General features: G+C 39.4%; 1 protein-coding gene across 1 annotated transcript in view; it reads left to right on the top strand.

Annotated features, from left to right (window-relative positions):
* LOC129363861 (Na(+)/H(+) exchange regulatory cofactor NHE-RF2) overlaps nucleotides 1–13,948 on the top strand; it is a 30,334-nt gene that overhangs the window by 6,858 nt on the left and 9,528 nt on the right. Inside the window, exon 3 of the mRNA XM_055036183.1 lies at nucleotides 13,528–13,755. Within this exon, the coding sequence (XP_054892158.1) occupies nucleotides 13,528–13,755 (228 nt within the window). The remainder of the gene's footprint in view (nucleotides 1–13,527; nucleotides 13,756–13,948) is intronic.

Here is a 13,948-nt window from a genome sequence, read left to right as displayed (position 1 = left end):
GATGCCCAACAAACAACAAGTGGTTTTACCTATGAAATCATTAGTTTGGTCAGCAATGTGCATCTGTCAACTTGTGTCCTGTCTCCATTCTAATTGCTCTGTGAGTGGCAGTAGTTTCTGCTTCTTGTTTTACTGCTTTGGATTTAAGCTCAGATTTCTGTTGTAGACCCACTGCTCTATCAGCTGAAAGTAAAGCACTGCCTCTGGTGTGTTCGGTCGTATTCGCTCTAATGTCAAAAACAAAAATACAGCAGACTCTTAACTTGCACATTATCAGAATGATAAGCCATTTTATTGAAAGGTCATAATCATATAAAATGAAAATTGAATGGGAAAAAAATTGTATCAGATCACAAAACAACAAAAGGTTGCTCAGTGTTATGTTTCTCAGTGAATTGTGGAAAAGGGCTCCTTTACAAGTAGATTTTGTTTCTTGTGCTCTCCTCTCCCGACCTCCTCCGGACTTGAATTTCCACCCTCTGCTGGTGACAAGACGTTTTCCAAACACAAATTTAGCTCAAATGTTTGCTGTTCTCTCTGTTGCTGCTTCGTTCACAAGCAAAAAAATATAAGGAGAATTGAAGGCTTTGTTTTCCGCCGATGCACACATATATTTAAAAGCAGAAAATTCAACATATTTCTCCTTTTATTTACTATTGACAGCTCAATACAAAAACTAGATTTCCATGAGCTTTAGTCTTTTGCGATTTGGCAAAAACAAGAGAGATATATAAAAAAATGAGCAACTCCAGATGATTCATTTTTCTGCCAATATACATGTGAACTGTACTTTGTATCTTCATAAATGTAGCTACATTATGTCGTTGATTTACAAAGCCTTTGGAGATCATCTGCTCTCTATGGAGCTCAGACTGAAACACATCTGCTGAAAAACCTGCAGAGCAGGGGGATGTATTTGAGGGGGTTTAACTTATAATTACATGATGCCTCATTTAACATGGTTTGTTTGAATTTGTCGAATCATTTCAATCTTAAGCGGAATCCAGCAAAATTTAATGTTTAATTGTATCTAAATATCAACCGCTGTACACAAACATGGAGGTTCATCTGCATATTTATGCACTGCTAAAAACTTGCATGTGTTGCAGCTGGAGAAACTCAAATTTCCGACTAAACAAAACAACACAGAAATGATTATTCCTAAAGAGAGCTTCCAGATGAGCATCTGAAACGCTGAATCAGTTTTGACTTCTTATTTGATTTTGTTAAATATATATGTTAGTACTTGTGTAAGTGAAAATGAAGAACATTGTCTAATTTGAATTCAAATAAACCTGCATTAAAAATGTGTCTATCAAAATTCAGAGAGGAAAAAATCTTGGATCACTGCATAGATTTACATTGAGTATCACAGATCCTCTGTCATTCTTAAGAGAGTAAGGTCCAAGGTGCTCGTATTCACAGATGTGGAAAGACCTGGTTGCCTCCATTATTTCCTGCCTTTATATTTCAATTGTTTTTGAATGAACTCCATGCCTTTTTTTGTTGTTGTTGTTTTTTGTACCAGAGAATAACTTCCATAGCTGACCAATCTGTTTATAACAACAGCAGAAAATGAAATGTTGAGTGAGACCCTTTGGGAGTCATATTAGGTCTCTGGATAGTGGGGAAGAGATGTTGCCTGCTGGCTTCAGTGTAGAAAAAAAACACAACATAGGAGATGTCTGGAGGGCCTACATCTGGTCAGCAGTTAAGTAAAAAATACATATATACATATATTAACCCACAAAATTTATAATAGGTCAAAATGTATCATTTTTAGTTGTTTGTAAACACAAAACGCAGACATTATGTGTTTACGTTTTTTTTTTTTTGTGACTGGCCTTGACATTCTCAAGGCCAGTCTTTATTTTACAGAATAAACAGATGGTCATTTATTAGGCTTTAACTCTAATAATTAGAGCTAGAGCAGTTCTCCTCATAAACATCTGGAGCTGGTAGACGAGACCCTCCACCCCAACCCCCAGCCTTGAATACCAATGTTGTTACATCAAGGGTCCTGATTCAGTGTGTGTTTGGGCCAGAGAGCAAACCAAATTCCTGGAGTTAAAACATGAAGGATGGAAAAGGAGTCAGGGTCAGGGAACGATTGTGTCTGGTTCTGGGTGTGTGTGCGGTGGGGTAGTAAACGCACAAAGAGGCGAGCTGAGTTTGTAAGGTGCATAATGTCAGAGGAATATGAACAACTGAGGGTATTGTTTTAGAAGCGTGTGGGTGGGTATGTGAGAGCGAGCACAGCTGTGTGTTTCTGCATTATTTACCCAATTCAGAACTGATAATGTATTCAATCGTTGCTCCATGTTCACCCAGAGGATCTTAACTTCGGTGTTTCTCTGGAAACGTTATAAAATATTCCTTCACACAAACAGTGTCGGCACTTCCGATTTTTATGTATTGAATTTAGAAGTGTCTCAAAAGAATGAACTAAATATTATACATAGTGAGATAAAACTGGACAAAAAATATGGGGTTGAAGGTATTTAATTAAAATTTGCAATTTTAGGTCAAAACTTTGTGTGTATTATAGAATAGATTTTCGATTAATTTATGAAATAGTAAGTATACTTCTGAAATATGATATTCTTCAAGACAGCAAGGAAAAGTTAATTGTTTTTCTTTCCCAAATGTCAGAGTTTATATGCTTGAATCTTTTTCTTTGCTCTTATTACTTTATATCTGCTTGGTTTGACTTTATCGTCCACTTCTACCATGAAGCACCATAAACTTAATCAAATCAAAACGGTGCTCTAACATTTTTAGACATTTAAAGACTTTAGAAAGGTCAAAATACAAAGGAAATGTGCATTTGTTGTCAGCACTAATTGATTAGTTTTTTTCTCTTTTCTGTCCTAAAATGGAGATTAATAAATTTGTATGTCTAACTATGTTTGATAGCATTCACAACAATTGCAGCTCAAACTAAAACCATATATTTACATGTTTTTATTGTCATTCCCTAAATCAAAATTGAAGCATGTACCAATACTCTACCACTGTTTGAGTTTTAATCTGACCCAAATGCTCAGCATTATTTATAGATTGGACTACTTTAGTCAAGCTTTCTGCGTCAGAAGTAGGAAAACGGCCCTGCCAGCCATCACTCATCAGGGATTAGTCTTTAAGACTCCAATTCAATTTTTGGACAAATACATTTTAGATAACTTTTTAGAAATTACACCTCCTCTGCCACACTCTGATTTTCATTTAGTCAATATGATCACGTAAATGTTGGTAGTTGGATTTGGAAACGTCTGTGTACTTTGAGTAGGCTGCAGTCAGGGCGAGGACTGATCAATCACTGCCTACACGAAAACCCTTAAAACATATTCAGGAACCAACAAAAGAAAAAAGAAATGCACTCTCTAATTGGAGAACATAAGAGATATGTTTTTTTTCTTTTGTCTTGGAGGATCCATGCTGATCAGTAACCAAGACAAGTTTCCTTCTGTCTCTCCACTGTTGGAGACTTTTTCACACCTGCTGCCAGCTGCATTCACTGTGGAGGGCCAGCATTTGTCTTCACACAATATTATATTTATAATTCTATCGTTTGCTATGATAAGTTACTGAAACGATCCTTACGGATCAATTGAACACTTTGCAGATAGCTTTCTAAGTGATTGAATATGTCATCTCCTAACATTAGCAACTCCACTTTCACTCCAAAGTATTACATGTACCACATTATTTTACACAATAGTTGAGGATAAATGAATGTTAAATCCATTGTAATATCTGAAAACAGGGATTTCATGTGGGATCCATTTAAAGCTTGAAGAACCAGATGGATGCATGGACAGGGATATTTCCACCCCACCCGTCTAAAATGTGTCAAAGAGTGCAGGAGGCTTTTAGAGTTCAGTTAAAAAGAAGTTCAGCCTCTGTTTGTGTCGCTCATGCTTGGCATGGTTTCACATTATTTCCTGTATTTACAGTGTTGATCAGTGTTCAATATTTGCTAGGTAAACTAGAGTTATTTTGCCAAAAATAATAAGCAAATATTCCAGTGTCTAAAAACCTCCAGCTGTACTAACAGCTCTATATTGTCAGGAGCTGAACTCAAAGGCACGACACATTGTTTGGAAAAGATCTATGCTTTTAGTTTTTGAGAAACATTACGACACTTTCTCCCCACTTCCCACTTATGCACTACTTTGTTGTGGTCAGCCACAAATCTCGTATGAAAATATGTTTAAGGGGTATTAATACATTTGTAAAACACTGTTCCCCTTTGACCGTTAAAATAAACACACACAAATTAAGCGCCACCTTCATGGATGAGGAATATCTGCCACACACTGATAACACGGGTGTGGACTCACCCTCTCCCGCAAACATTACATCACCGTCACATGTGAAAAACAAACTGCAGCAGAAAGAAACGGCCAGAAGTTGGACGGTTGTAACACTTGCTTTGATTCAAGCTTACATTTAAGTAGATGACTTAAAAGAGAAGAAAGAGACACACACCACCACACTCAGATGTGAGTAGCGCCAGCAGCCCACAGTTTAGGTTGACATTTAAATGCAAATTGAGTATTTATTTTAACCATTTCACTGCTGAATATGTAAAACATAAACGATTAAGGATGAGATAGGAATAAGAACAAGAGAGAAATAATCAAAAGGCATCCAGTTTGGATTAGGAAAAGAAGAAACAAGAAGAACGTTTGGCAGAATCGTTCCGGTTTGCCTTCACAGACATTTGTCAACATATGTCTGTGACAAATGTCACAGACATTTGTCACAGAAACTGAAAATGAAAATGAAGCAGAAATGACAAATTGCTGGTCCTTTGAAATTAAACAAATGACAGCTGTCTCTCTGTCGCTTCGTATCTCTGACAGTTCAGCTTTGAGCTATGAAATCCTGCACAGCATGTTCACACTCAACCTTTGCAACTGATTGCTGCTGTAGGCGACTTCAGCAATTGGGAGACGACAACAAACAACAATCAAAAGTGCTTCATCACATATTTAGCTCACTGGCTCGTCAGTCGATCTTAGTTCAGCCACAGGCTGTTGGTTCACTTATCAACTGATCCAATAATCTGAACACAACGAACTGAACTGTTCTGCTTTTCACATGTTTCTGTCCATTTTGCTTCTTTAAAAAAACAGAGACGTGCGGTGGAGGGTCATTATTGGTGAGGCATTGACTTAATCATAGTCATATTTACCAATATACACTAACTGCATGTTATTGTTTACCTAAGGAAATTTTGCGCTGGAGGGCAAAAAGGCTCGTTGCCATAACAACTGACAACAACACAAACGCACACTGTCTTTAATCACTGTCTCTTAACAGAGAGACAGTGACCGTCTCTCTGTTAAGAGACACAGGAAAAAAATAATCAAGGAAAAAAATAATCAAAGGAAAAAAATAATCAAAGTTGGTTTAGCTAAATAAAAAATAAATACTTCACAGAATAAACCACAGGATGAAAATAGCAGTATAAATTATTTTACCACCTGCCTGCCCTGACCGCTTGTCAGAAAGCACAAGGTCGAGTGGAGACTGCATCTGCAGAAAACACTGTTTGGATAATTTGCAGCATATTTTTGAAACAGTTTTTAAGAAAAATGGAGACTCGCACAGAGGAATTCTTAAAAGAGGAGACTCATCGCCAGGAATTTGTGCTGGTGAAGAACAAGCAAAATCGGGATGCCTGGATTCAAGACAAAGATGCTCAAAGCAGTAATTCTTTTGAAGAGGAAATTAACAGGGTCAGATGCAGAACAAGCCAGATTCAAGGAGGTACACCAAAGAGCAAATGACTTGGAAAAAGAAATGCATGGCGCAAAACTCGAGCTAGAAAAATGCAAGTTTAATGAAAACAACATTGGCGTATGCAGTCAGGCAAAAAAGGATTAAATGCCAGTGAGGACATCCTGTCCTCAGAGCTCCTGCTGGAAAATGAAGCCCTCCAACATCAGCTAAGATCTTCCCAAGAAAAAGAGGCACTTTTACAGAGAGAAATGCAGGAAAGTACAGCCTTATATCAAGAAGTCCTTGCTAAGCTTGGAACTGATGTTATTAATCTGTCAGAACAGGTGGCAACTTTACAGGAAGAGCTGGAAGTAGAAAGAACAGCTAGCTCTCAAACATATACGAACATGCCGTTTTTTTAAGATAATCAAAGGTGAAAACACAGCTCAGTGTACAGAAATGAAGGCGGCAATGGCAGAAAAAGACATCTGCAGAGAAAGAGAGACATCTACAGGAAGAGCTGAAGAAGATGAAAGAGTCGTACCAGGAACTAAACAGCAATTATCAAACTCCTGTTAAAGTCCTGGTACAACAAGCAGAGTTGTTAAAGAAGAACCTAAGTGACAACAAAGAAGCTCATGCTGAGGTATTAAAGATGAACCAGACACTTTATGCAGTTTTAGAAGCAGAGAATGAGGCTCTACGTCAACAATTGTCATCCCTGTAAAACACCACCAGAGAGACAGAAACATCTCTCCAGAGCGAGCTGGACCAAGTCAAAGAGGCAAACGTGGAAATGAGCAAGAACTTCAAAACAGATGTTTTGACCCTTAAGAGATATGTTCATCTCAAAGAGTCTGAGATGGCGAAAATCAACTAAATGCTTTACGCAGGGTTACAAGCTGAGAATGAAACTCTTTGTCAAAAAATGGCTTCAATGCAAGACACTTCCAGAGAGGCAGAGAAATGTCTCCAGAAAGAGCTGGACCAAGTCATAGATACGAGTCTAGAAATGGTTCAGACTCGCGTCTATGAAGTTGATATTTTAGCCCTTAGAGAAGAAATACAAAACAATGGAGCAGGAACACAGGGATGAGAGATATCGTCATGCGGAAGTTGAGATTTATAATGATAAGAGATGCAAATTCTTCCACACTGAGAAGAACATGCTACAGAAAGAACTGGATGATTCTTTTCAAATGAAGTAGAGTATAAAAAAGAGCTGGATGCATCGACAGCTGAAATCGACCGCCAACTTGCATGCAATCACAAACTCTCTGAGGAGCTAAAACAGCAGGATGTGGAGATTGCCGAAGCAAAGGCTCCCTTCCTGGTAAAGAAGCCATTCCTGAAAAAGCTTCGACATGTTTCTGAAATGCAGCCTGACTGACGACGTCGACTATTTTCGAACTGAAATTTTCTTCCACCAGAACGTTTTGGTCGCAATGTCCCTTTGAAACTATTGAAGCCTAACAATGTTACATCACCTCTTGACCAACTTCTGAGTAGCAAGGACTGAATTGGCATCCAACCTAACCAGCAGCAACAGTGGTGTTTACTAAGGATTGGGAGATCAGCATTTCAATGTTATCACAATATTTGTAATGCTGGATATAGTTTACACCTTATAAATACAGAAAACCATGAGGCTTGGTCTCTCTTACAGTAACAAAGCCTGGTTTACAGCATCTGTAAAACTTCATCAATAACATGAAATGCTTTTGTACTTGTCTGTGCAAGAAATGTCAAATGTGTTTATTGTATAACGTTTCATGAACAGAAAATTCGTCAGGCAGCCAACAAAAACTCTACGCATTGCTTGAGTTGTCCTAACATCCACAGATAAGAAAGGGTCATCAATCTTCTCGTTGATCACTCAAGTTGACAGCAAAACACCTGTTCAACATTTTCTGCTTCATTTGTGTTAACAGAGACTGGAGTTTAAAATCAGAACAAGTGGTATCAATCAACTTCAGATTCTTGTGCCAAGTCCAAGTAGTAACCATGTCAAAGTGTGGCTGAAAGCTTGATCCACAACTAATGTGGTTTACTACACAACACTGATTCCCTCTTTATTTTCCCACATTTTCTTCCATTATTCCCAACCCTGTACTCATGATATCTTGACATTCCTCCTTGTCTGCTCTTCAGTTGGATCTGTCCACAGGAAACTGAATTAGCAGCAGGTATCGCACATGTTGCACATTCACACACATTGCAGTGGAGTTAGGGGACTTCATAAACAGACACCAGCTGGTTTGTCCTGCAGACACAGGCTAAACACACACACACACACGCACGCATGCACGCACACACACACACTGCAGAGCTGTTACACAATGCTGCACAGCACCAGTGAGAAAAACTGGTGTTTATAGCAATCCCTGCCCAGTGCTTAGGTTCTCATGTTCACTCAGCTCTCGTTAGCAGTGCTTCTCACTCGCAGCCATCTCTCAGCTCGGGTTCTTTAATCCTGTAGAGGCCTTGTCTGTTCCGGTCACTTCCATCCGGCTTTCCTTTATTTTCCTTTCTAAGTCCCTCCTTGCTTCTCTCCAGCTGCGTATCAATTCATGTCTCTCATTTTTTTTCCCCCCCTTCTGCTTACTGTCTCTCTAACCCACTGTGAACTCGTTACATCTGCTCCTTTTTCATCTTATTGAGCAACTTCTGAAGCAGCTGCATCTAAAGGCAGAAATAAATGTACAAAATCAATGTGAACAAGAAACAAATGAAACTCCTATAGATCATGACGTCTCTCCCTTCGTTGCCTACATTTGGTGTTTGTTCTCTGTGACTGTAATGCTGCAGCGATCGATCAGTATTGGCGACTTTGGGATTTAGAGAAACAAAGCAACTAGCCTGAGAAGACAAAAATAATCTGTAATTGTTATCAATATGCCGATTTCCAGTGATAATATCACAGTTAGATCTTTTCCTTATGTCATTTGAAAACAGTTTTTTTAGGTCTTGTGATCTTTCTTTGTCTGGTTGCCACATTTTTTTTTACCTCTGAATTACAAGCTTTTGTTTTGCATCATCATCTTTGTTTCACAACTGGCTACATCTGGCTTTCAGCAAAGCATTTTTGCTTTGACGCAAAACTCAAAAGACAAATGGATTGATTCATGAGAAAGCTTAGTTGTAAAGTTGAAATCATTGCCCTTTCACACTCACGCATACAAGAAAGTTTCTTTGCATCAAATCAAAGGCAAGTATACCACACTCTCAAGCACACTCTTGCATGTCCAAGCATACTTCATGGCATTGTGAGCCAACATTGAACCAGCGATCCTTGGCTGTGAAAGGGTTAACAGCGGTCACGATCTATCCATCACTGCAGACCAGCGCTCAATTATTCAACAAGCTGAGATCCAGTTTCATCACCTGCCAATACTACTGCCAGCAGCCGCTGGAAGAGGAATATAGACAGTGTGTATTTGTAGCTGCACACAAATGAATCATTTAGGGCAATGTGTTCTTATTCTGCTTGATTTCACATTTTAGCCTCAAACTGGCTCCACTGAGCTGCATAGATGCACATATAACCACATGCAAGCAGAAGGTTGTTGACGCTTCTGTTTGCAGTAAACATTCGATTTAGATCAGTTAAAGCAGCCACTAATTAATAAGTGTCAATTCAAGGACAGATTTTGTGCTTTTCAAAGGATCTAGATTCCAGTTTAATGCTAATTTAATCTGAATCAGCTCAGTTCATCCAGTCCAGTCAGAAAGTGAGATTTAGATCTAATCAGTTGCCTTCAGTTTATGACGTAATGCAAGCTGGTAAATTATACAACTGCATGAATACGTGGCACAAAATGATAGCAGGATGGGACGAAACGCCAAGACCTTGGTACTAAATGAGGCTGCGGACTGGTGAAGGGACGTTGTCAACAAATTAGCATAAAAGAAAAACATACTGTCTACAATTTTAAGATATTCAAGATAAATGAAAAACAGCATTGTATGTCTGTGGTGGTCTCCCCCACATGTTCTCCCTCAGATTTATGGAAACAAAGGCTGATTGTGGCAGGACACTGAGGAGTTCATGGAATAGCACTGCTTCCATTGACCGCACATCCTCTCACTGAGACACAGCTGGGACACTGGGGTCAGCACACGTAGGTGTGCATTGTTGGAAATAAAACATTAGTTTTGTAGTGGGCGTGAAATATTCCATATACTGTAGTTTTCTCAACAGCAAAGCAGCTGGATTCATGAACAGATGTTCCATATGAGCTTGTTTTTTATCTGTGATGCAACTTTTTTTTTTTTGTTTCCAGCAGCTCCTGCTGTCTCTCCTCCCATGTGGGACTTTGTTTTGAAAAGTGTCCGCTGGTGATAACCCAAAGCTCTCCCCACGTGACACGAGGGCTTGCTGACAAAGGAGGAAAACTTTACATGTCATTTTTCTTCCCGTAGTCAAAATATTTCTCTCGCAGAATCTGTTTTCAACAGGCAGAGCTCACACAAACACAGCAGCCTCGTTCTGCAACACTTCTTCTTGTTTAGAAAAGCTTCTCCTGGAACTTGAGCCTCTTTGGTTGACTCTCTAAGTCGTCAAAATCATTAGTGCCGTTTGTCTCGCTGCTTCAAGTTGATCTATTTTTTCTCGACAAACAGTTTTGTGTAATCACAACACAAAGCAGTCGCCTCTTTGCAGCGTTCTTCACGTCTTGAAATGTTTCAGACAATCAGACAAACACGACCTGAGTAAAAGTAAAATCAGCTTTTGAATGATGTTTCCACACCAACCTGGCCCAGTTTAAACTGTCATTTAAATGGGCCACCAAGAAATGACAACAATGAATATCAAACATTTATGTTAAGTAATGAGTCATTTGTATCACTGGAAAGGAATTATAGCCCAATTTTATTTACAGAACTGTTTTAATTAAGCTGCAGAAATGATATCTTTAAGGTCACAAAAATAAGCATCACAATTGGATTCAAGCTTGGACTTTCACTAGGCCACTCAAAACGTTATTTTTGTTACATTTGAATCAACCAGATTTGGACTTGCTAGGTGAGGCTTTAGCCCACATGTTAAGGCCTCCGACTGCTGGATAAACTCTTGATTCCATCAATTGTGGCAAGTTATCCAGGTCTGAAAGCACCAAAGTAGCCCATCCTGATACTTCAACTCTGACTATTACTGTGGTGTTCTTTTTCTAAACATACAACTTCCAAAGAGTTCAAGTTTTGTCTTATTATTTAACAAAATATTTTGCTGAAAGTGTTTGGGTTTTTCAAAATGATTTTTTTTTTTTTGGCATACCTGAAGACATGCAAGACTTTAAATGTTGTTCTGGGTTCCTCTGTGACACTCTCGATGATATGGCGATCTTTTGGTCTACTTTGTGTCGTCTGATGGGTTCTATTTAAGTGATCTTTCGATTCTCCCAGTTAGGATGTATTCTGGCCCGGCTGTGGCTGGTGAAACTGCTCCAGACGTTTGGTTAATGCGCTAAATCACTGACGTGTGACCACAAGCAAAGTCCGAAATCTGCAATGGGGCAAATACGTCTGCACAGCACTGCATGTCAGGGGCAATCAGGTCTCCACCTGAGCTGATTTTGTGGAGCTCAAGCCGACAATAGAAGAAAAACAACAAAAGCGAAGTGTAACCTCACACTGTGACAAGCTCAGAGTCTGTGAGATGGCACAGGCCCCACAGGGGTGATTAGTGGGGTTGAGCTCAGCATTGAAAGGCAGTCAGAGGTTAAACTGGCAGACACTCACGTCTCCCCGCATAATGACTCCCAGCTGTGTTGCTCTCAGTGTTTACATTAGAGCTCCACTTTTCCTCACCAGCGTGTCTTACTGGAAACCTCGGTCATCTTCACTTCTCTTCGTGAACCACCTCTCTCTCTTTTCCTCTTTCTCTTTTTCTCTCCCTCTCTTTCTGCTTATCTGTTTATCTGTCTGCTGTCTTTCTTTGGCCTCTGCGTGATCTTTTCATTTCTTCAACTCTCATTCTCAACCCTCTCACTGCGTCTAATTTTCCAACCCTCCCACACACTCGACTCTCTCCACTTTCTTGCTTATTGGCTTCCCGCTCTCACTCGTTTTCTGTTTTTTTTTTCCTCCATCAACCAGATCCCAGAATACTAATACATTTGATTTTGGGGAGAGGGGGGAATACATTTTTTTTTCACCCTTACAGCCCAACCTGAGCACTTCTTCTGCAGCCAGGAAACAGAGGATGTGCAGGGACTCCTGGGAGAATAAATTGATTTAGATTTTTCTGTTGTCTTCCTCCATTTCAGGGCAATCTTCCCAGATCCCTGCTTCCCAAAAGTATTTGATGCCTGAAACAAATTAGAATGTTTCTGAATGTCTTTCCTGTAATGAAGAACTGTAGTGGTAGTATCTCAATTGTTTTTTTGGTAAGTGCCATGAGTTTATGCCAACGTAAAGTCATTGATGATAAATTCAACACTATTTTCACCCACTATCTCTCTTGTTAGCATGTTCCTCTGCCTTCGTATCTGTTTATTTTCTCTCAGTCGGCCTACATATATATTTTTAGCCTTCACAAGCTGCAGTCCAGAGCAAGCTTCACATATGCTCCAAAATATATATATATATTGTAACGTCATAAAATATAAAATCTGCACACTTCATCTGCGCTGTCCTGTTCATGTGAAGTGTTACAGGAACCTGTGTGTTGCACCTTTGTGTTAATATGAGCTGAGGTTACAGAGCCCACCTCCCCCTTCCCTCATGCCACATTTCATGCCCTGCTGTGTAGGTGGTAAATCAGCATGATTATGTCGAAGAGCTTCAGGCACAATTAATCCGACTCTGTAAATGTCGTCACCCAAGCTGCCAGAGCTGGTAGCGATATGCTGCAAATGGAAAGTTCCTCACATTATGAAAAAACTTTCATAAAACCCAGCAACTAAATGGACATCTTGCATGAAACTGTCTATACGCAGTCACAAAAGCAAATCAAAAATATGTTACCTGAAAATCACTACGGGAATTGCTTACTTGGACTTGCACCTTCGTTTTACGTAAATTGCACTAATTAAGCATTAAAGACATTAATCCATTATCATATTTTTTTATTATTTATTGTGAGAAATTTCTCATCATAATAAAAAATGTACATATATTTATTATTGTTACAATAAATCCCGTTGCCTGTATTATATTTATTATGTTTTTAAAGAGAAGATTCTGTGTTTGTGTGGCTGTGGTTGTTGTTTAATGCAGCCATAGTTACCTACAAAATAATTAATTATATTGTAATTATTGATTCTTATATCAATTTTAATCATTATCATAATGGCACCACAAAATATTTTTGATAAAACGTATAAGTGTGTTAAGTTCCTCTACTTCAGAGGAACAACATTTTGCAAACAGCATTCATTTCTAGCAATGTTTCCCTTAAGCCTCATTTAATGTCTAGGTAAGAAAAAAATACATTTGTTTGCAAATATCTCTGCTGTTTTCTCCTAACCATTTTCTCCCTAATACAGAGCATGTTTACCACAGAGAGGCTGGCTCCGGAGCTTTTTAACTGTGGCTCCGCTGTGGTTTTGCTCTGAATCAACATGGTTGTATTAGTTGAGTGATGTATTAAAGTTACAGATGTAAAAGCATTCGTCAGAGTGGCAGGAGTGGCAAAAACATTATGATGCATTTCGGTCTAACTACACAGATAAATACACATAGAAAGTGACCACAGATTCAGCCATCAATGTTTTATAGCTTTTATTTTTAAAAAAATAAATAAATGTGTTGATCGGCATGGGAAACTAATTTAACCTCAAACATTTCTCCCAGGAGGCCTCAACAGAAGTGGAGATTCAGTCTCAGCCTCAGGACCAGTCCCCCCACCAGGTCGACCCGTCTGAGCTCGCTCCACGTCTGTGTCACCTGACTCGGTCAGCGGGGGGCTATGGCTTCAACCTGCACAGTGACCGGTCACGCCCCGGTCAGTACATCCGCTCCCTGGACCCGGGATCGCCCGCCGAGCGTGCCGGACTGCGACCGCAAGACAGACTAGTTGAGGTAGGAGGGAGAAGCGTGAAGTGAGCGGCTGTATCAGTATGAGTGGATTATAAGACGCAGCTGATGGTGTCAGTGGCTCGTAATGCTTTCCAGCTGCTATTTACTCATGTTTGTTCACAGTTGAGGGAAAGAAAACGACATTGAAAGATTTGACGGAGGAATTATAGTGCCATATCCCTCTATCAAACACCAT

This window comes from Poeciliopsis prolifica, unplaced genomic scaffold (assembly GCF_027474105.1).
Source record: "Poeciliopsis prolifica strain line A6 unplaced genomic scaffold, Auburn_PproV2 SCAFFOLD010, whole genome shotgun sequence".
Lineage (NCBI taxonomy): Eukaryota > Metazoa > Chordata > Actinopteri > Cyprinodontiformes > Poeciliidae > Poeciliopsis > Poeciliopsis prolifica.
Note: the sequence above shows the minus strand (reverse complement) of the source record. Positions and strands in the feature narration are given on the sequence as shown.